Source organism: Caenorhabditis briggsae (genome assembly GCF_000004555.2).
Source record: "Caenorhabditis briggsae complete genome, chrX, whole genome shotgun sequence".
Classification (NCBI taxonomy): domain Eukaryota; kingdom Metazoa; phylum Nematoda; class Chromadorea; order Rhabditida; family Rhabditidae; genus Caenorhabditis; species Caenorhabditis briggsae.
In genome coordinates, this window is record NC_013491.2 from 18,328,589 (window position 1) to 18,345,734 (window position 17,146).

General features: G+C 36.1%; 2 protein-coding genes and 1 non-coding gene across 3 annotated transcripts; all 3 read right to left on the minus strand.

Moving 5' to 3' along the window:
• Window positions 1–495: 495 nt before the first annotated feature.
• Window positions 496–1,363, minus strand: CBG07622 (the record flags this gene model as incomplete). Its single annotated transcript, XM_002645832.1, has 2 exons — window positions 496–588; window positions 1,088–1,363. The coding sequence occupies 2 exons, from the start codon at window positions 1,361–1,363 to the stop codon at window positions 496–498; spliced, it is 369 nt and encodes a 122-aa protein (XP_002645878.1).
• Window positions 1,364–5,904: 4,541 nt separating this feature from the next.
• CBG29094 lies at window positions 5,905–5,977 on the minus strand. Its single transcript has one exon. It is a non-coding gene (tRNA).
• A 10,017-nt stretch (window positions 5,978–15,994) lies between these two features.
• Window positions 15,995–16,396, minus strand: CBG07621 (the record flags this gene model as incomplete). The annotated part of the gene is made up of 3 exons (XM_002645831.2): window positions 15,995–16,135; window positions 16,186–16,293; window positions 16,340–16,396. The coding sequence occupies 3 exons, from the start codon at window positions 16,394–16,396 to the stop codon at window positions 15,995–15,997; spliced, it is 306 nt and encodes a 101-aa protein (XP_002645877.2).
• Between the last annotated feature and the right edge of the window lie 750 nt (window positions 16,397–17,146).

Sequence of the window (17,146 nt, forward strand, 5' to 3'; positions counted from 1 at the left end):
AAAATAGACAAAAAAGGCACCCATGGGTTTCGGGTGTGTACAAGACACGAGATGAATGGGTTGTGACAAGCTGAAAATGATTCAATTATCACCCGAATTTTGTTTTTGTAAGGCGCTTCGTTTGTTTTTTAGGTCCTTATCTTTGAGGAAAACTACAAAAATAGAAACAAAAGTCCTAGAACAAAAAAAAAGGGAGAAGAAAAAAGTTTGAACTTTTTGTGTATACGTTATTTTTTTTGTTCTTCTGACTCTTTCCTAGTCCTCCCCCAACAACTTCCAACATTTCTCCGAGTGAAACCTAGTCCTTTTCTCACTTCTCAACACATAATCAGAGGTTTGAATGATTAATGAACTACCACTTCTCTCGTTAGGATTCTTCCTTTCCATTCACACTTTTTCTTCTTCTTCTTCCTTTCATCTCATCATCATCACTCAAAACTTTTTTGAAGAAGAGGCATTCTTTTCAAAATGCAGGGGCCACTGCTAACAATAAATCTAGATTAAGCACTTAGAGCAACTGTTGTCACGTCTTGAAGCTTCTCGTGTCCCCCAACACCATTCAAAAGTATCATAGGCGAGTGTGGTGAACTAGAAAATTCATTTTTGAAGCGCTTTCTAGGTATCAAAAACATAAAGTACAAAGAAAAGCGCTAAAAGTGAATAGGAGGAATGTAAATGTGAACAAAAAAATAGAGTCCACAATAACAAGATTATTCCGCTTGGTTAAACGGTTTTTTGGGAGGAATGGATCTGGAAACTATCAAAATGTGCATCTGTTATTGTGATTTTTTCATGTTATGCTATTTTTTATATGCAATAAGTTTCCTTTTTCTAGGGTTGCGTGGAATAGTCACATACATAAATGGAGAGCAAATTCGTATGCAAATTGACGTAAACTGGTCATGTCTTAGGCATTCAAGATATTGCCAAAAACAAAAAAAACTTCTTCTTTTCCTCTCCGTTCTTTTCAGAGAGACTTCTTCAATAGAATTGTCATGCCCAGTCGTTTTTTTTGTATTAAGTAAATTTTTGAGAAAAGCTTAAATAACTAGGAATTCTAAACACACTTAAACAGAAAAAAACTAACCGGAAACGATGAATAGGTAGGTGGAATAGATTGGCGTAGTCGTCTTGTAGGGTCAGGAACAGGTACAGTAACTTTTTTGTACTTTCCACCACCGTTGGTCAATGGGGTAGTTTCACGGAGTGGTTCAAGCGATGGAGGTGGTAATGGGTGATGAGAAGTATGGTTATTGTTCAGAGTAGCTAAAGAATGAGTTGACGAGTTGTTGGGAACACCACGATTTCGGTTTGAATTGGGCAGAGGGTCGAACTGAGCGGATCGACTTGTGGTCAGTGACATAGGTGTTCAAAGTTTCTCACACATTGGTGGCTCGCTCGACGACGTCTTCTTCACTTCCAGAGCACTCTGGGTAGGAAACTGAAGAATGCGAAATGGTTGGAGAAAGTAGAAAGAGAAGCGGTACAGAATATTGGTGATAATTAGGACAGTGTTAATAGATGGGGCAATGAAGATGAAGAAGAAGCTGTAGGGGTCGCCCTCGTGTGTCGTCTCCTCTCTGTTGTCTCTTTTTTGCTGTGCTCAGGGGGCAGAGTAAGGGGAGAAAGAAGGGGATGGAAGGAAAAGAAGGATAGAGGAGGCGGAGCAAGAAAACTGCGGGAGCCAGGGTCTATACAACAGTGAACGTCGGGAATATGGGTGTTGGTGGTACTAGAAACTGACTACTACAAGCGTTTCAGTTGGCCCACCACCAACACCCACCGACTGTCCGGTGTGAACTACCCAGGAGGGTACTCGCAAACATAAATCACCATCACGCGCGGCAACTTTTCTTAGCCATGACTAGGGGAACAGAAAAATGCTGGGCTCTTTTTTGGGTGAGAAGAGAAAAGAAAGGAAAAGTTCGAGGTCAGAAAGTGATGTTTTGAAACGAAGTACAGAAATGCTGAGCGGGATGAGTACCAGAGGTTTTCTTAATCTAGGGTGGGAATTTGGTTCGAAGAAAAATTGGGAGGAGAATCTGCACTGAGGAGCACATAGGACAGGAAAATGCAAAAACTGTAATTTTCCTAAAATGAAAACATACAAATTTCCATTCAAATAAAATTCCATTCAGATAAAATTATTTCAGACGACAATTGACTTGGAAGGAGTGCAAAAGATCGTATTTCATAGAACAGAAGATATTCAAAAACTGAATCAATATCCTAAACTGTTATTTTCAAATGGTACTTCTGATAGATAAAAATTTGCCAGTTTTGAGTTATAATAGCTTTTTTGAAAAGAAGAGATTAGAGTTTTTGCAATCTGAAATTTAAAAAATTTACGTTTTTTTAAGAAGGGTCATTTTCAAAGTCTTTCCAAAAGAGCTAAAGAAAAATTAGTAATTTCAAGTCCTATAAAAATTGTTTTTGAAAATTTGAATTTTTCGAAATAAGGATACAACTTTTGCAAGTTAAAAATTTTGAAAAATTATTTTTTCGAAAAATTAAGCAAACTGAGAATTTTGAAAATTTCGATATTCAGAAAGATACCAATTCTCAATTTCTTCAAAGTCTTACAAAAGAGCTTAAGAAAACCTGCATTTTAAAGCTCAAAAAATTGGTTGTTCAAACTACAGTAACTTTTGGTTTTGGTCGAAACTTTAAAATCCCATGATAGACTCCAAGGTTTTTGTTTTCAGAATGCAGAGCCTGCCATTCTCCTCAAACGAACAAAAAAATCTGTTACAGACGAACAGAGAAAACTGCAAAAATACATTGTTTGCCTCATTCACCTCTCCTCGTTCTATTTTTTCCTATTCCCACCCATACCCACTTTTTTCGGGCCGTTTCTCTTCTTATCCTTGGTTCTTTTCTCTGCTCAGTCTCGTTGAGTACCTGAATATATCTCTAATGTGTTGCGACAATTTAGGAGAGAGCTGCTCCTTTTCCCAAAGGAAACAATCCGTTTTAGAGGGAACAAGCACAAAAAACATTCCTTTTCATGACACGAGATTGTCGTGTTTGAAAAAGTCTCCTCCCAATTTTTTTTTACGGGGCCCTTCCCTGAGCTCAATGCTCAATTTTTATCATCAGACTAGTGAACAGCTGATGTGATGGGCGCATCAAAGAATGATAGGGCACGCAAAAACATGGTGGGAATAAAAAAACGAGAGTAGCGAAAATTATATTACACCTTTTGCATTAAAGGCTCAGTATCAAATTACGCGTTCCACTAAAGTAAGAAGAAAAAATGCAACATAAAAAAGGCAGAACCGAAATAAAAAAGGAAAATGGAGCAAAAAAAAACCAACTTGGCATGTTTTTCCTATCTAGCCCTATCCCTCTTGACTTGACATGTTCGAATTTCGGATAAAAAAACAAGTTTTTCTTTACGTTTTTCATCACTTGCATTTTTTTCGACAAATTTTGTTGAAAAAGAGTCAAAGCTAGGAGTTCAAATCTAAAAAGAAGTTGGTGGTCACCATGGTCACATAAAATAGTGAAGTCAAAAAGAAAATGAAGAAAAAAAGAAAAAAAAAATGAAAGAAAATGGTGTCATGCCCAGCTGGCGTTAATAATAAAAGCTAGATTTTTTTTTATTCTGCCAAGTTATGTTATGAACTTTACGGTTCAACTGGAAATTTTGCGATTTAGGGAAATATTCGTGCATTTTTGCATTTTTTTTAGTTCCAAGTAATGATCGTAGAAGTCTTTAGTTCAAAAGTACAAAAAATCTGGTGAAATATGAATTCGTAAGAATTTTCCAAATACTTGCATTTTTTGACAAATTTCGGAATTTATAGAAAATTTTGGATTTAAAAAAAAATTGAATTTGTATTGATTGTTTGATTTAGAAGACAATTTTTAGACTTTGAAGAACTTTGGATTTCGCAGAATTTGTCATTAAAACGCAAAAAATTCCAAATTCAAATTAAAATTTTTCAATCGAAAATAACCGTCTAAAATCGTTAATTCTAGTTTTTTAAGCTTCAAAAATTATATTCTGAAAATTCTGAATGTCACAAAATGCAAAAAAAACAAAGTGTAGTGATTGGTTATGATTTTCATGATACTTTTTAAAGGGGGACTCCGGTCAATTTTTTTATTGCATCAAAATGTGTTAAAATGTATCTATTTTCAGAATATTTTTGCGAAAAAAATTCGAAAAAAATCCGAAATCTCCAAAAACGCCGTTGAAAAGGAAAAAAACTCAAAAAAAGATGCCGCCGAGGGACGAGGATTTTCAGTGAGAAACCTAGGCCACGTGAGCGGCGCGACTTTCTTACTGGACAATTTTTCCGGATTTGTTTCGCTTTTATCTCCGACAGGTAAAAAACGTTAAAAAACACTGTCGGCCACTTGAAAATAATGCTCTCAGGCGCCGTGGCCTAGGCTTCTCACTGCGCGAGAATTCAAATCCTCGTCCCTCGGCGGCACCTTTTTTTGAATTTTTTTCGTTTTCAACAGCGTTTTTCGGGGGTTTCAGATTTCTTTTGAATTTTTTCGCAATAATATTAGGAAAATAGATAACTTTAAACACATTTTCATACAATTAAAATTTTTGGTCGGAGTCCTCCTTTAAATATTTCAAACACTAAAAATAATCTGGAACATAAATAAATTTTTCAATTATTAACTTGATTTTTCGAAAATCTTTCGAAAATTTTTTACATTTCAGTTAATTTCATTCAATTTGCAAAAAAAAAAACCAACATACCCAAAACATAAACGATTGCCTAATCTTCTCTCCTACACTCTTTGACTCGATTTCGATTTAAACTTGGATTTCAGCACGACACGAGGGTCTAGTAGTAATAGTTAATCACGTATGACGAAAAACAAATAAATAGTGAAGAGAACCATTTGCGATTTGGTGTCGAGTTTCATCAATTTCCTCCTCCTTCTGCCTTTTTGGTAGAAGAAGAAGGCTCAGAAAATGAGCAATGAGAGCCGCCGTTGGTTCAGCTCTTCTTGCCTTTGCGCTGCTTCAATTAGTCAAGATTTGAAAACGAAAAAAGTCTTCTATGTCTTGCTCTCGGTGTCTTCACTTATTCTTTTGACTCGAATGTCAGATCGAATAACCAAAAAAGATCACCGAAAGATTCAAAGATGTGGGACATTCCTTTTTGACTATTCTTCTGTTCCAAAAGCACTTTTTTCCATTTATGACAAATTTCATTTGTATCATGGATAAAATCAAATTAGAGACTATTCAGGGTGGAACCAAAGGATGACATGACTAGGTGTTTTTTTAACGAGTAGAACGGATCTATAGAAAATTAGAACACTTTCAACGAAAATTGAGGAAAAAAGCTGAAAAGCGCAAAAAGTGAAAAAGCGAACGTTGACTGAAATTTTTCAAATTGAAAGTTTCAGAATTCGTAATAAGATGTTTTGGCAGCTATGTTCTTCTCATGACATGTTACACAACCGTCAGTCATGGCAACCAAAACGAAGGAAACAGAATTGAAAATGAATCTAATGATGTTTTGGTAAATTGAATAAAAAATTGGTACCAGAAAACGCACATAGTACATTGGAATTAACTCACACTAGGAATGAAAAATATTAGATGTTACGTTTTCCTAGAGGCACAACTTATTGACATGGCTCTTCACGTTCAGCTGGCAATTTTACAACATAAAAATTTTATTGAAGGACGAAAAACAGTGATAATAATCATAACATTTTCCATTTTCTTCTTTTTTAGATGTTCCCCCGCCCCCCATTTTTCAATTCAACGTAAAAAATGAAACAATGTTTAACACTAGGAAATTTTAAAAAAAACAGTGTGTTGTTTACCGAGTTGTTTACAAAACTTCATAAGAATTATTACGAGTAAGATTTTTACAAAAAAAAAATAAATTTAATGAACTCAAAAAGAAAAACAAAAAGATTTGACCCAGGCAGGGCTCGAACCTGCAATCTTCTGATTAGAAGTCAGACGCCTTATCCATTAGGCCACAAGGCCACGATGTACACTTCAACCATTTGTTTGCTATGTGTTGCGTGTTTTGTGTGCGGAGAGGAGAGAAGATGGAAGTTTGCGGCAGGTAGAGAGAAAGGGGGATAGTCAGGCAAAGTTTACTGTTTTATTGTAGTTTTTGGTGCGCCCAGGCAACATGGAAGACATAGAAAAAAAAATAATAATAACAATTAACTAATTTTGAAATATCTAGTACAAACTACAAAAACCTGCTTATAGATGGCGTGAAATCTGTAATAGAAGGGCACCCAAAATGTTAAGTTTGAGCTAAATTATCTCGGTCCCCGTGCAAAATATCAAAAAAATGTCTACTGACAAATTTTTTCTGAAAATATAATAAACAATTGATTGGTGGGCAACTTTCTGATTTTTTCTACCGGAAGCGATATAAATGGGCTTGAAGTTAAAAGTTAGAGGGCCCTTCTATTAGAGATTTTACGTTATATCTCATTTATGAACGTTTCAACACCATTCATCTAAAAACTTTGTTCTCAAGTCAGAGTTTTTCAATCCGGACACCGGAAAATTTGCTTGCATGTCTCTAGCGGAGTTCTAATATTTTATTGCGTTTCAAAAGCTATTAGTCAAGTTTTCATTAATATATTCGCGCTTTGGTGATGAGGAAATGGGGTTCCTACTTCAAAGTTTGAATGTTGAAAATATCACAAGATTCCCAAAATTCGGAAATTTCGAAAATCGGTTTATGATGATATTCCACAATTCTAAAACCGGAGTTTTCCGAATTCCCAAATTTTGGAACTCAGAATTTTTGATATTTCGAAAAATTCTAAAATTATCAGTTATAAGTCATAAGATAGCCATCCATTTTTAGAGAGATTCTTGCTTTTTTAAATAACCACGGAAAAATGAACAACTCGTACTTTTTAGGTATAAGAACAAGATCAAAATTAGTTCGGTTTTGAATAATTCTACTATAAGAAAAAAAAATCTTTTTTTTGAACTAAAAAATATCTCGAAAACTACAATTTTCGACTTTTCAAAGTTTTCTTTCTAGACTATGCTTAAAATAAAACAGAAAGTGCAGTTCTTTTTTTGCACTTGTAATGAAATTTGTAAAGGAACAGGTTCAGAAGTACACAGGGGAGTCCGTCTAAAATTGAGTCAAAGAAACACAAAACGGCTTTTGTGAAATTGGATTTCCACTAAGATATGCGTGAGAAAGGAAAAGATGGCTTAGTCAGTTTTTTTAAAAATGAGTTTTGCAAGTTGATGTTTTTGGTTGTGTTTGGTGGTCTAAAAGTTCTGAGAAGAGAGTTTTAAAAATATTCCATAGATATTTCACCTTGAAGCCACAGTATCACCAACACAATCACAACAAACAAGCATGCAAAATTTTCAAACTGTCCTTCCTGAAAATTTTCTTAGGTCCCTTCAGTATCTGTATTGCCTCCAAGAAAGAACAAGTTCTCCGAACCAGAAATCCATTCCATTCAAAATGCAACATGATAGCATCTTGTGCCAAACGACTAAGAATAATGATCTTGAGAATTTCGCAGAAGGATTACTGTATGTTTTTGTTGCAAAAGCTTAACTTCAGCGATATAATGGAACAAAGAAAAACGTTTTTAAAGAATACAATTAGATCTGAGAGAATCCCAAGAGCATCCTTCATTAGTGCGTTGACATTAACAAGGAAAACCAAAAAGTGACTTACCGATCGATCCAAACTGGCTGCTCAAAAATAATCTAAGTACGTTTCCTTCTATTACCGCAGGTTCAAGACTTCAATCTTGGTAAGTCTGAAACTGTTTCGAGTTAACAAAATGAATTGGAATAGTAGTACGATTTGGAGCAAGAGAAAGAACGACAAGAAAAAGCAAAAAAGGAATACATGCAGAGTGAAAAAGGGCAATAAAAAAAATAGAGTCCACTTTTTTATGTCATATGGGAGGTCTAAATTGTCATAGATACCAAATTTGGGGAGTGGATGCATGGCTGGGCCAGTCTAAGAATTTTATGGAAGGATAATAAAAAGGGATAAAAAGGGATGTATAATAACAAAATTTTTGGAGAAAGTATGAGAAATTACAAAAAGATTTCTATTTTCAGAGCCTAGTCTGAATTATAGTCCTCCAATCTCGGGACAGGTCAGTTTTTGAACTTCCATTTTTAGAAACCTTGCTACAGAATACCACCTTTGGAACAGTTTCAAATTTGAATTCTCTCAGAGTTTCTCAGAAATGTTCGCTTTTCAGAAATTAAGAATCTTCGAAAACGAAGCCGTCTCGACCCGTAAGAATCTTGGTTTGGATCGCTAAAACAGGAAAGGAAAGATGGTTACAAAATTGATTGGAGGATTACTGTAGCTGATGTCCACAGTATTTGAAACCTCTTTCTAATTAATGAGATTACTGTAGGATTGTAAAATCAGACGGCCTACACTGTTTCTGCTCGTCGAAACAAAGAAACTCAAAAATTCGTTTCTCGAAAACCAACCCCTCCTTTCCATGGTCCCCCATTCTTCCGTTAGTATCGTCTTTTGTTGAATAAAAGGAAATTACGGTGGAAATGAATCCCGAGGAATAGATAATGGGGTGAGAGAGTGAAAACAAAAAAAGAAGAAAAAAAAGAAGAGGTGCCCCAGAACTCACTACTCAAAACACTTCGAAGGAAGGAGAAAAGCAGCCGAATAGAATAGGAACCAAGTACAGCTCCATCTCTCTGTCTCGGTCCCGAATGGAAAAAAGAAAGCCCCTCCCTCCCAACCAGTTTCACAATTACGCTTCCCAAAAAAAGGAGTCAAACACTGCTCCTCGGAGCTCCACCCCTGCTCCGTTCTACTCGGTTTCTTCAGTGTGTCCCCAAGACATCTTGTCTTCTACGTTTTTGTTCTTCTCATAACTCGAAACAGAGCACATCCTCTCCTCGGGAGCACTGCTCCCATTTTTCGTCGTCGTCGTCGTTGACGAAAGGAAGAGGCGTCACCACGTAATTGATGAACCACTGCAGCCCGAGAAGCAAGGAAGCAGCGGCCTATGACACCAATTGGGTGTGAAATAGCCTTTTTGACGGTGTAAAATCGGGAAATGATTGATGGACAAAGAGGGTCAAATGGGGGAAAATGGAGGGAAGAGGCGAAGAAGGATGGGCACCATTTCAAGAAATGGGTATACGGTAGTCTTTTCGGAATGGAGTGCTTGTAGGAGGAGGGGACACTGGTTTGACAGGTGGCAAGATAAATGGGAATGGGAGAAATTCGAAAACCTTGGAATCACAGACTAACACGTTTAGATCAATGAAAAAAAATACGGTAGTATCCAAATTAGAAAATTAAAGGAAAAATTATTTTGGATCAAAGATATTGAATCATTCATGAATGAGATATACCGCAAAACCTCTAATAGAAGGGTCTTCTTGATGATAATTTAGTGCTAGTTTTTCTTGGCTCCTATGCAAGAAATAATTGATTTGTAAACTGACTAAGTGTTTTTGATATTGTGATAAACAATTTGTCAGTGGACAACTTTTTCATATCTTTGACAGGAACATAGATAAGACTATAATTCAAAAATTAGGTGCCTCTTATAACAATTGTTTCAAGGTACATACCGTAAGCCCTTTAATAAAATGCCCCACCAACAGTTAAATTTGAGGCCAAGTATCTCATTGTCATTAAATCGTTGTCAACTGACAAATTGTGTATTATAATATCACCTAGAATTTATCAGTTGAAATGGTTTTTTTAAATATCTTTGACATAAACGGAGATAAATTAGCTAATTGTTAGAAATTAGGGGACCCTTCTATCACAGGTTTTACGACAGACATTGAAGATGTACTTGAAACTGAACACGTTTCTATAACTGAAAAGTTCAATTTTTTGATTATCGAAAGTTATTTAATTTTGAATTGCGACTAATGAGCAAAATCATTTTTTTCAATCAGCGTTCACTGTTCTCCATTTTTCAGATTTTTATGATATCGCACCTAGGGATATTGATTCTAATACATTAACCGAATTTGATTTGAAGATTCGAAGAATTCCCCGCAGTAAAATATGAAGAAAATTCAGAATTATGAGGTAATTAGTGAACTAATAACCCCGATGTCTTAGGGGTTATATCATTCAAAAAAAAAAACATTTTCAGTAAATGACACAGCACTGTTACCATATCCCATTCACTTATAATTTTAAAAATTTTAGAAATTAATTTTCGTCCAGAACCAAACTTGACCGAAAGAAACGTCCCAAAAGATGAGAAAAACCAGACCAAACATTTTTCCTAACCAGAAAGAAAAACAATTCTTTTGAAAAATGTTAGGAGAAAAGCATGGTGCTGTTCACAGGGAGTCCGTTGGGTAATTTATCAAACTTGGTTTTTGAGTTGACATATCAGTTTGTCAGAAAACCATTTTTTTGGCGAATAGCATCAGCCCAAGAAGGGTGTGAAGTTTTTGAAGGGCATGTAAGGAGTACTGTAGGAATTGGGCAGACTATTATTTGGAAAAAGTGGATGAAAGGTTCTAAGAATTGCAAACCTAAAAATACTATACGATTTTCAGTCTATGAAATGGATGATTCTTAGTGGGAACACCCGAGCGCTTTCAAACAACTGATTGAATTTTGGGGTAATTTCATCACTTTAGGATGGGATATGAGATATGTTTCCCACAAAATTAGTTTTGTAGTGTCGAGAGAAATAGAGAGTTCGAAAGGAGAGGGAGGGTCAAAATGTAACATATCAAGGAGTCAGTCGGGTTATGCCAGAGACAGAGAGAGGGGCGAAGGACCATCCGTCGGGTCTCATCAAACACACAACAAACAACTAATAATTCTGTTGGGTGCGAGAGAGGCGGTCTCTCGACGAGTCAACTCCTCGTCATATCTCCCAGTGGGGCAGCGCCCGGGAGCTTCAAAATTTTTTTGCAGAGAGACGTTCCAGCACAGATATCTTTCTCCGTTTTTTCTCGTCCATGTTCCAGTAGTACTCAATTATTTTTTGTCTGTCCGGAATCGAGGTAGTTGTATATTAGAAGATGACATGTATCAGTCTCTAGATATCTGATATGATAGTTGTCACCTACGACAAGCGGCAAAAAACCTATTGAGACGATGGCTTAAGAGCCAACAGAAACAGAAACAGAGAGAGAGAGAGAGAGAGAGAGAGAGAAAGTGAGAATGATCTTCACATTTTGAGTTCATTGTGAATGAGTATGAGAATGACTATGAGAATGAGACTCGAGACAAGAAATAGCAAGTGGTTCGGAGAAACGTTATCAAAACACATAAAAGTGAGAAGAGTGGCCCCCGGAAGAAAAAAAACTCGGTAAGATGCTGCTCGTTCATCAAAGTGACAACTGAACAGGTCACGGCATTTAACTTTTAGCGAATCGGTGGTAGCTGCAAAGATTTGGGGAAAAGGAAGAGTGATGAGGGAGAGAGAGATAGACAAAAATTTACTGATTTTGATGGGACAAATATTCAGAAATCAGAGATCTAAACTGTTTGTTGTAGTTGTCCTCAAAATTAATCTAGCTTTCTAATATCTTAACGTAATCTAATTTTCCATCAGTTTTTAGTTTACTCTTAATTCGTGGAATGTCTTATTGAATGAGAACTACAGTACCGGTCAATAAAATATACCAAACGTATTTTCAAGCTGATTTTCTGCTGTTTTTACAATTTTCAGATGCCTGGAGCTCGGATGCCAAGTTTCCGATCACTTTGAAAATGTTGGAAGATGTAGAGACTAGATTGAAAACTGTGCATTTACAGAATTTTTTGAAAGTCCCTAGTTTTTCACTTACTTGTTGGTTTCGGAACGATGCTCATCTTTATCTGTTTCTGTACTGAAAACGAGAAAAAAATTCAGAAATCGGCAAATAGCGAAAAACTAAGAATTCTCAAAAATTTTGTGAACGCAAAATATTCACTCTGGATCTGTTTTACACTATCCAGAGTTTTCAAAGTTATCGAAAACCTGAAAGCCGAGCTCAAGAATCCTGAAAATTGCAAAAATGGTAGAAAATATACTGAAAAATACTTTTTAGTGTATCTTACTGACCGGTACTGTGTGTATCAGTTGAGAATTGATAGTTTTCTAGTAATACACTGAACATGAAAATGAAACAAAAAAAAGAAACATTGAACCCGGATAGCCCAGGATAGTTTCACACATTTTCCACCGATTTGAACCAATTTCAGATAATTTTGGGCGTATTCAAATTTTTTTTAGAAATTGGATGGGAATTGATCAAAAATGACTTGAGTTTCAATTGCTAAAAATAAAGCAAACATGGTTGAAAATGTTCCAAAAAATTCTCGAAAAGCTAAAAACGCGTCAAATGTAAAACTACATACTCAAAAACCGTATCCGAATCGTTTTTTTAGCAAAAAATAGAGGTTTCACAACTATCCCAAGAACATTGAAATCTCGTCCCACAAAGAAACGAAGCGTAAAATATTTTTTCCAATTACCCGTATTGTGAAATAAGAAAAATAAGAAGGACCCCCTCTCCTCATCGTGGGCTCATCTCATCGTCAGTCCTTCACCAGATTTCCCAAATTGATAAAGGTGTGTACACACAATGAGAAAAGGGTTGAACTTTCTTTCGTCACTAGCCAGTGTAAAGAGAGTGCTAATGAAAGTTAAAAAATGAGCAGGAGGAGAGGAAGAGGAAGAAGACACCGAAAAAACCAAAAAAAGTTTTAAGAGTATAATACATAGTAATACATAGTTTCTGGGTTTTCTTTTGGTTCTCGCACGTTCGTAAGTGTTTTGTAGGGTGAGAAAATAGTAGAAAAACGACTAAGTGGCTCCCGAATGAATATGACGAGGACAACGTGCAAATGAGTGGGTCCATGTAGCGAACAGGAATAAAGGTGGACAGATTATAAGGTTGTTGAACCTACACCACCCCCGTGGAACCCATAAACAGCGTCGTCGGCCGAAGCTAGTGAGCTCCCGCCTCCTCTGACTGGTTCCGCCAAATTTGACTTGACGTTGTAAAATGGGTTTTGTGCTGCTCTTTTTCTCCCCTCTTGTTCTTGGTTCGTTTTCAAGGAGTCAGAAGCAGTTTACGTTTAATGTCGTCGAGAAAAACTGACACGCAACATTAAAGGTGATCGGTATAATCAACTCCTTCGACTCCCAGACGTTTTATGTTGATCCTTTGGGACTTCTCGTACGGGGCGGGTCTCCGTGAGAAGAAACCCACGACTATGGGCGGTAAGAAAAATTGAAGTAGTAGAAGATTCACGGAGTAGTAGAAGATTCACTTTTAGGGAAATTGGAAAAGTTGAATGAAAATGGGAAAGTGAAACTAGAAACTAGAGAAAAGATGGGATTGTACTTTGTAGGAAATTTGGAATTGCTCTTGGTACATTTTGAGTTGACTGGAAATTAAGAATTTCTATTGAGTATCCAACGAAATTTAAAAAAAAAAAACTAACGACACCTAAAGATTCCTCAAAATTTATAGAAAAAAGGCGAAAAAATACATTAATGAAATCAAAGTTTATTGGAAAAATTTCGAAAGTTCTGCTTGGAAATTTTCTCGTTCCCAGAAAGCGAGTGAAAAAATAAAAAAGGACCGAGAAAACATATTCCCAAGGACATGTACGTCTAATCCTGAACTCGTCGTACTAAACCGTTTTGAAAAATGAGTAAAACAAAAGGGTCTGTCGTTGAAACGAGCCGCAAACATTTTTTGGGCCCCGTTTTGAGGAATAATCGGTGGATAATCGTTCCTTTTTATATCTTTTTAGTTCCAAAAATAATCGAAAACGTTTATACCTCTAATCACTAATAAAATCTTTTTTCGGGTATACGGTAAAGTTTTATATCCACCAATTATCTCAATTTTCCATTCCGTTTGAAAAAAGAAAAATAGAGCCACCACGAAAAAAAATGGGGAAGAGGAAACAAGGAATAGTATGTCATAAATGTTAGCTCAAAAATGGGGGAGGAAGACTCAATGGTATTCTTGCAGAAAAGGACAAGACAGAATGTGGGGTGGTTATGTGAAGTCATTAGTCCTTTTGGCGGCTTTTCACGTTGTCTCGGGCTCGCCTTTTTTGATGAAATGTCCATTTAACACATGCTGTCGTTGAGAACCTAGAAATTCAGCTGAGGCATGAATTGTTTCTGAATTTATAAAATTTTTCTTCGATGTGAGAAGACAGATGAATTAGAATAAATGATTCTGTCTAGAAGATACCCTAATTAGAAAAATGGAGGGGTTTAGTGTTATTTGGAATTCTGCTTTTGTTGGAAAAAGGGAAATGTTCCAGATTAGACGTTTGTATGTACACATATTTTAGCCTAGAAGAATCCAAAATAATTTGAAAGTACCGAGAAGTCAAATAACAGATGTCGATGAAATGAATGTGATTGGAAAAAAAAACAATGTGATTGTTTTAAGGATTCACTATAAAAAGCTGATAGAAAGCCTCAAAAACCATAAATTTTAGCTAAATTATCTTGACTTCTGTGAGAGGTATCAAACAATTATCAGCAGAAAAATTACTTTTCATAATACAACTAATACTTTGTCTGTTTACAAAACTTTGATAACTCTCACAGGAATCGAAATAGTGTAGCTTGAAGTTAACGGCTTGGGTGGGCTTTTTTAGAAGTAATACTGCCATTCCGTCTGATGAAAAATTTAGAGGTAAATTTTTAGAAATAATAATTTAGAAATATTTCAAAAATATCAGATATAAAATAGTTGTAAAATGTTTTTTGTTTGAAAATTTATGTATCTGACGATATTCTATTTAGATTCTCAATTTGAGAACATTCAAAACACATCTCAAAATCTAGTAAGAAAATGAGCTAAGAAAGAGGAGTTTCCGAAAAAAGGAGTCGCTTTCTAAATGAACAAAAGAAGTTTGTTTTTGGGCCCTTACCGCCCGAGGACCGCCACATCTCTTCATTTCATTCCCACTAAAACAACAAATTGGAGAGAGTGTGTACGGTAATTGAGTCGAAACAACAAATTCAATTGGAAGTTAAGACGATGAGAGCGGAGGGGGGGTGAAGAAATTTAGGCATTGAATGACTTGTGTATGGGCTCGCCAACAGGAGGAGCTCCTTGGTGCAACTCATTTCGGTGAGTATCTCATCGGCTTCTTCACAATGGACTTCCAAATACAATTATCAACTATTTTGAGATGGAGAGTGCTTCCGCGCGGAGTATTTTCCTCTTTTTTTTTGAAGTGAGTTGGTTGCAGGAAAAAGGTTTTATTTTGGTTTTTTGGTAATCACTACTATTTTCAAATTGAATTGAAGTTGCACTAACTCAAAAAAAATCAAACGAAATAAATATTGAAAATGAAGGAAGAAATAAGTTGAATGCAGCATGTTGTCCGCCATGAAGATTTCAGATTCAAAAGGTCAGTTTACACTAGCGGAGCACGGCTAAGAAACATCGAGAGAGTGCATTTTGCGAAATGTCGTTTTGTAACTATCTTGACGAAACTCGTATCCGATTTCAACAAAATGACCAAGCTCTTCTTTCTCCATGTAGTTATCAATCTATGCTCCAAGGAGAAACAACATAGAGAAACACATCCATCAAAAATTATCTACATAACTCTGTTTTGGTACAAGGCACATTTCCCAAAAACTTAAAAACTAGAAAAACATTAAAATTGAAAATTTTGTGAAAGAAAATCTCTCGTTGTCATGAATGATATCTTTCTCCCGGTATTCGGTTACACCAACACATGCAACTCGTTTTGCTCTCGTTTTCTTTCGAAATGTCAATGAGCAAATTGAGAAATTCAAGTTTTTATTCAGAAGCAGAAGATTTTTAGAAGTATAAACATTTATGGAAGTGTTATGTGAAATTGAAATGGAAGTTAGACAACAAAACAAAACACGTAAAGCCACGAGAGGTTGGTATTTGAAACAAGATCACAGAAAGTCAATTGATTTTTGAAGGGGTAAAGGAGAAAAAAAGCGGTAGACGTGAAGAAATTTTTTGTACAATTACATTTTTACATGGCATTTTTACAGGAAGTCCAGCTTAGTTTATCTACTGGTGAGGTGTTGACTTTTCCAGGATGTAGGCTGGTGTTGATCCACAGAATTCAACGCCTTCATAGTCGGCGACATCAAGAAGGAGCTCTTTGGTGAGTGCGGAGTTTACAAATGAGAATTTGGAGAAGGCGATTTCCTGAAACCATGATTTTAGAAATTTGTTGCATTTCAATTTTTGGGAAATACCTTTGACATGGTGGATGGCAAGATGTAGCATCGGTTTTTAGCTTCGATTTTGAATAAAATCACCTTTTTATGACTCACAATCATCCTTTTGACATTGGATGTGGTAACCTAGATAATAAAAATTCGTAATTATCGCTTTTGGCAGAATAGATACCTCAGGAGGCAGCTCAAATGGTTCATAGCTTCCATGGTACATGTAACTGGCAATCATTAGTGTTAATCCTGCAGAGAAAATCGCGATCAGCAATGCAGTGATTGTCAGATACAAATATCCACACTCCTTGGTCTTTGGTTCGGCGTTGTTAATGTCTAGAAGTACATTAATAGTTGAGAGAGGCTGATAAGAGAAAATCTTCCGATACCTGACATGTTTCTTGATCAGTCAAAAATCTTGGCAGTCAAAAATCGAAGAATAAGTTTCAAGGAAATGGTCGCCGCTGGCAGAAAATTCAAAATGACAAGATCTGTCACTCAGTCCGTTTCAAAACAGTTTTAGGTTAACTCCGCCTGTGGAATCAAAGTTTTCTGGTAAGCGCCTAGCCTAGGCGCCGCCCATTGAATGACCGTCGTCGTCCTCTTCGTTTTCCTTTCTTTTTTTTTCGCCCGATGACGACTTCTTTTGGGATGGTCAATAAACACGAGACCAGTGAATAGAAAGTGTGTAATGTAGCGCCCCCCGACAGTAGAGACGATGTGGCATCTACTCTTTATCTTTTTTTCTCGTCCGTTTACTGTTTTCCTGGCCAATATTCCAGTACTCTAGTTCACCTTTTTTATTGCCAAGGGTGAAGGACAGTTTTTTCTGTTGTTTTGACCACAAAAAACCTGAATTCTTTGACAGTGAATAAGAATACGTTGATTGGGTTCTTGATGGGATTTTTTGATTGGATTTTGAATAGGGGAAGGATGGTGAATTTGTGAGTGATAAACATTTTTCTTTCGTGCGTCCGAACGATTTGAA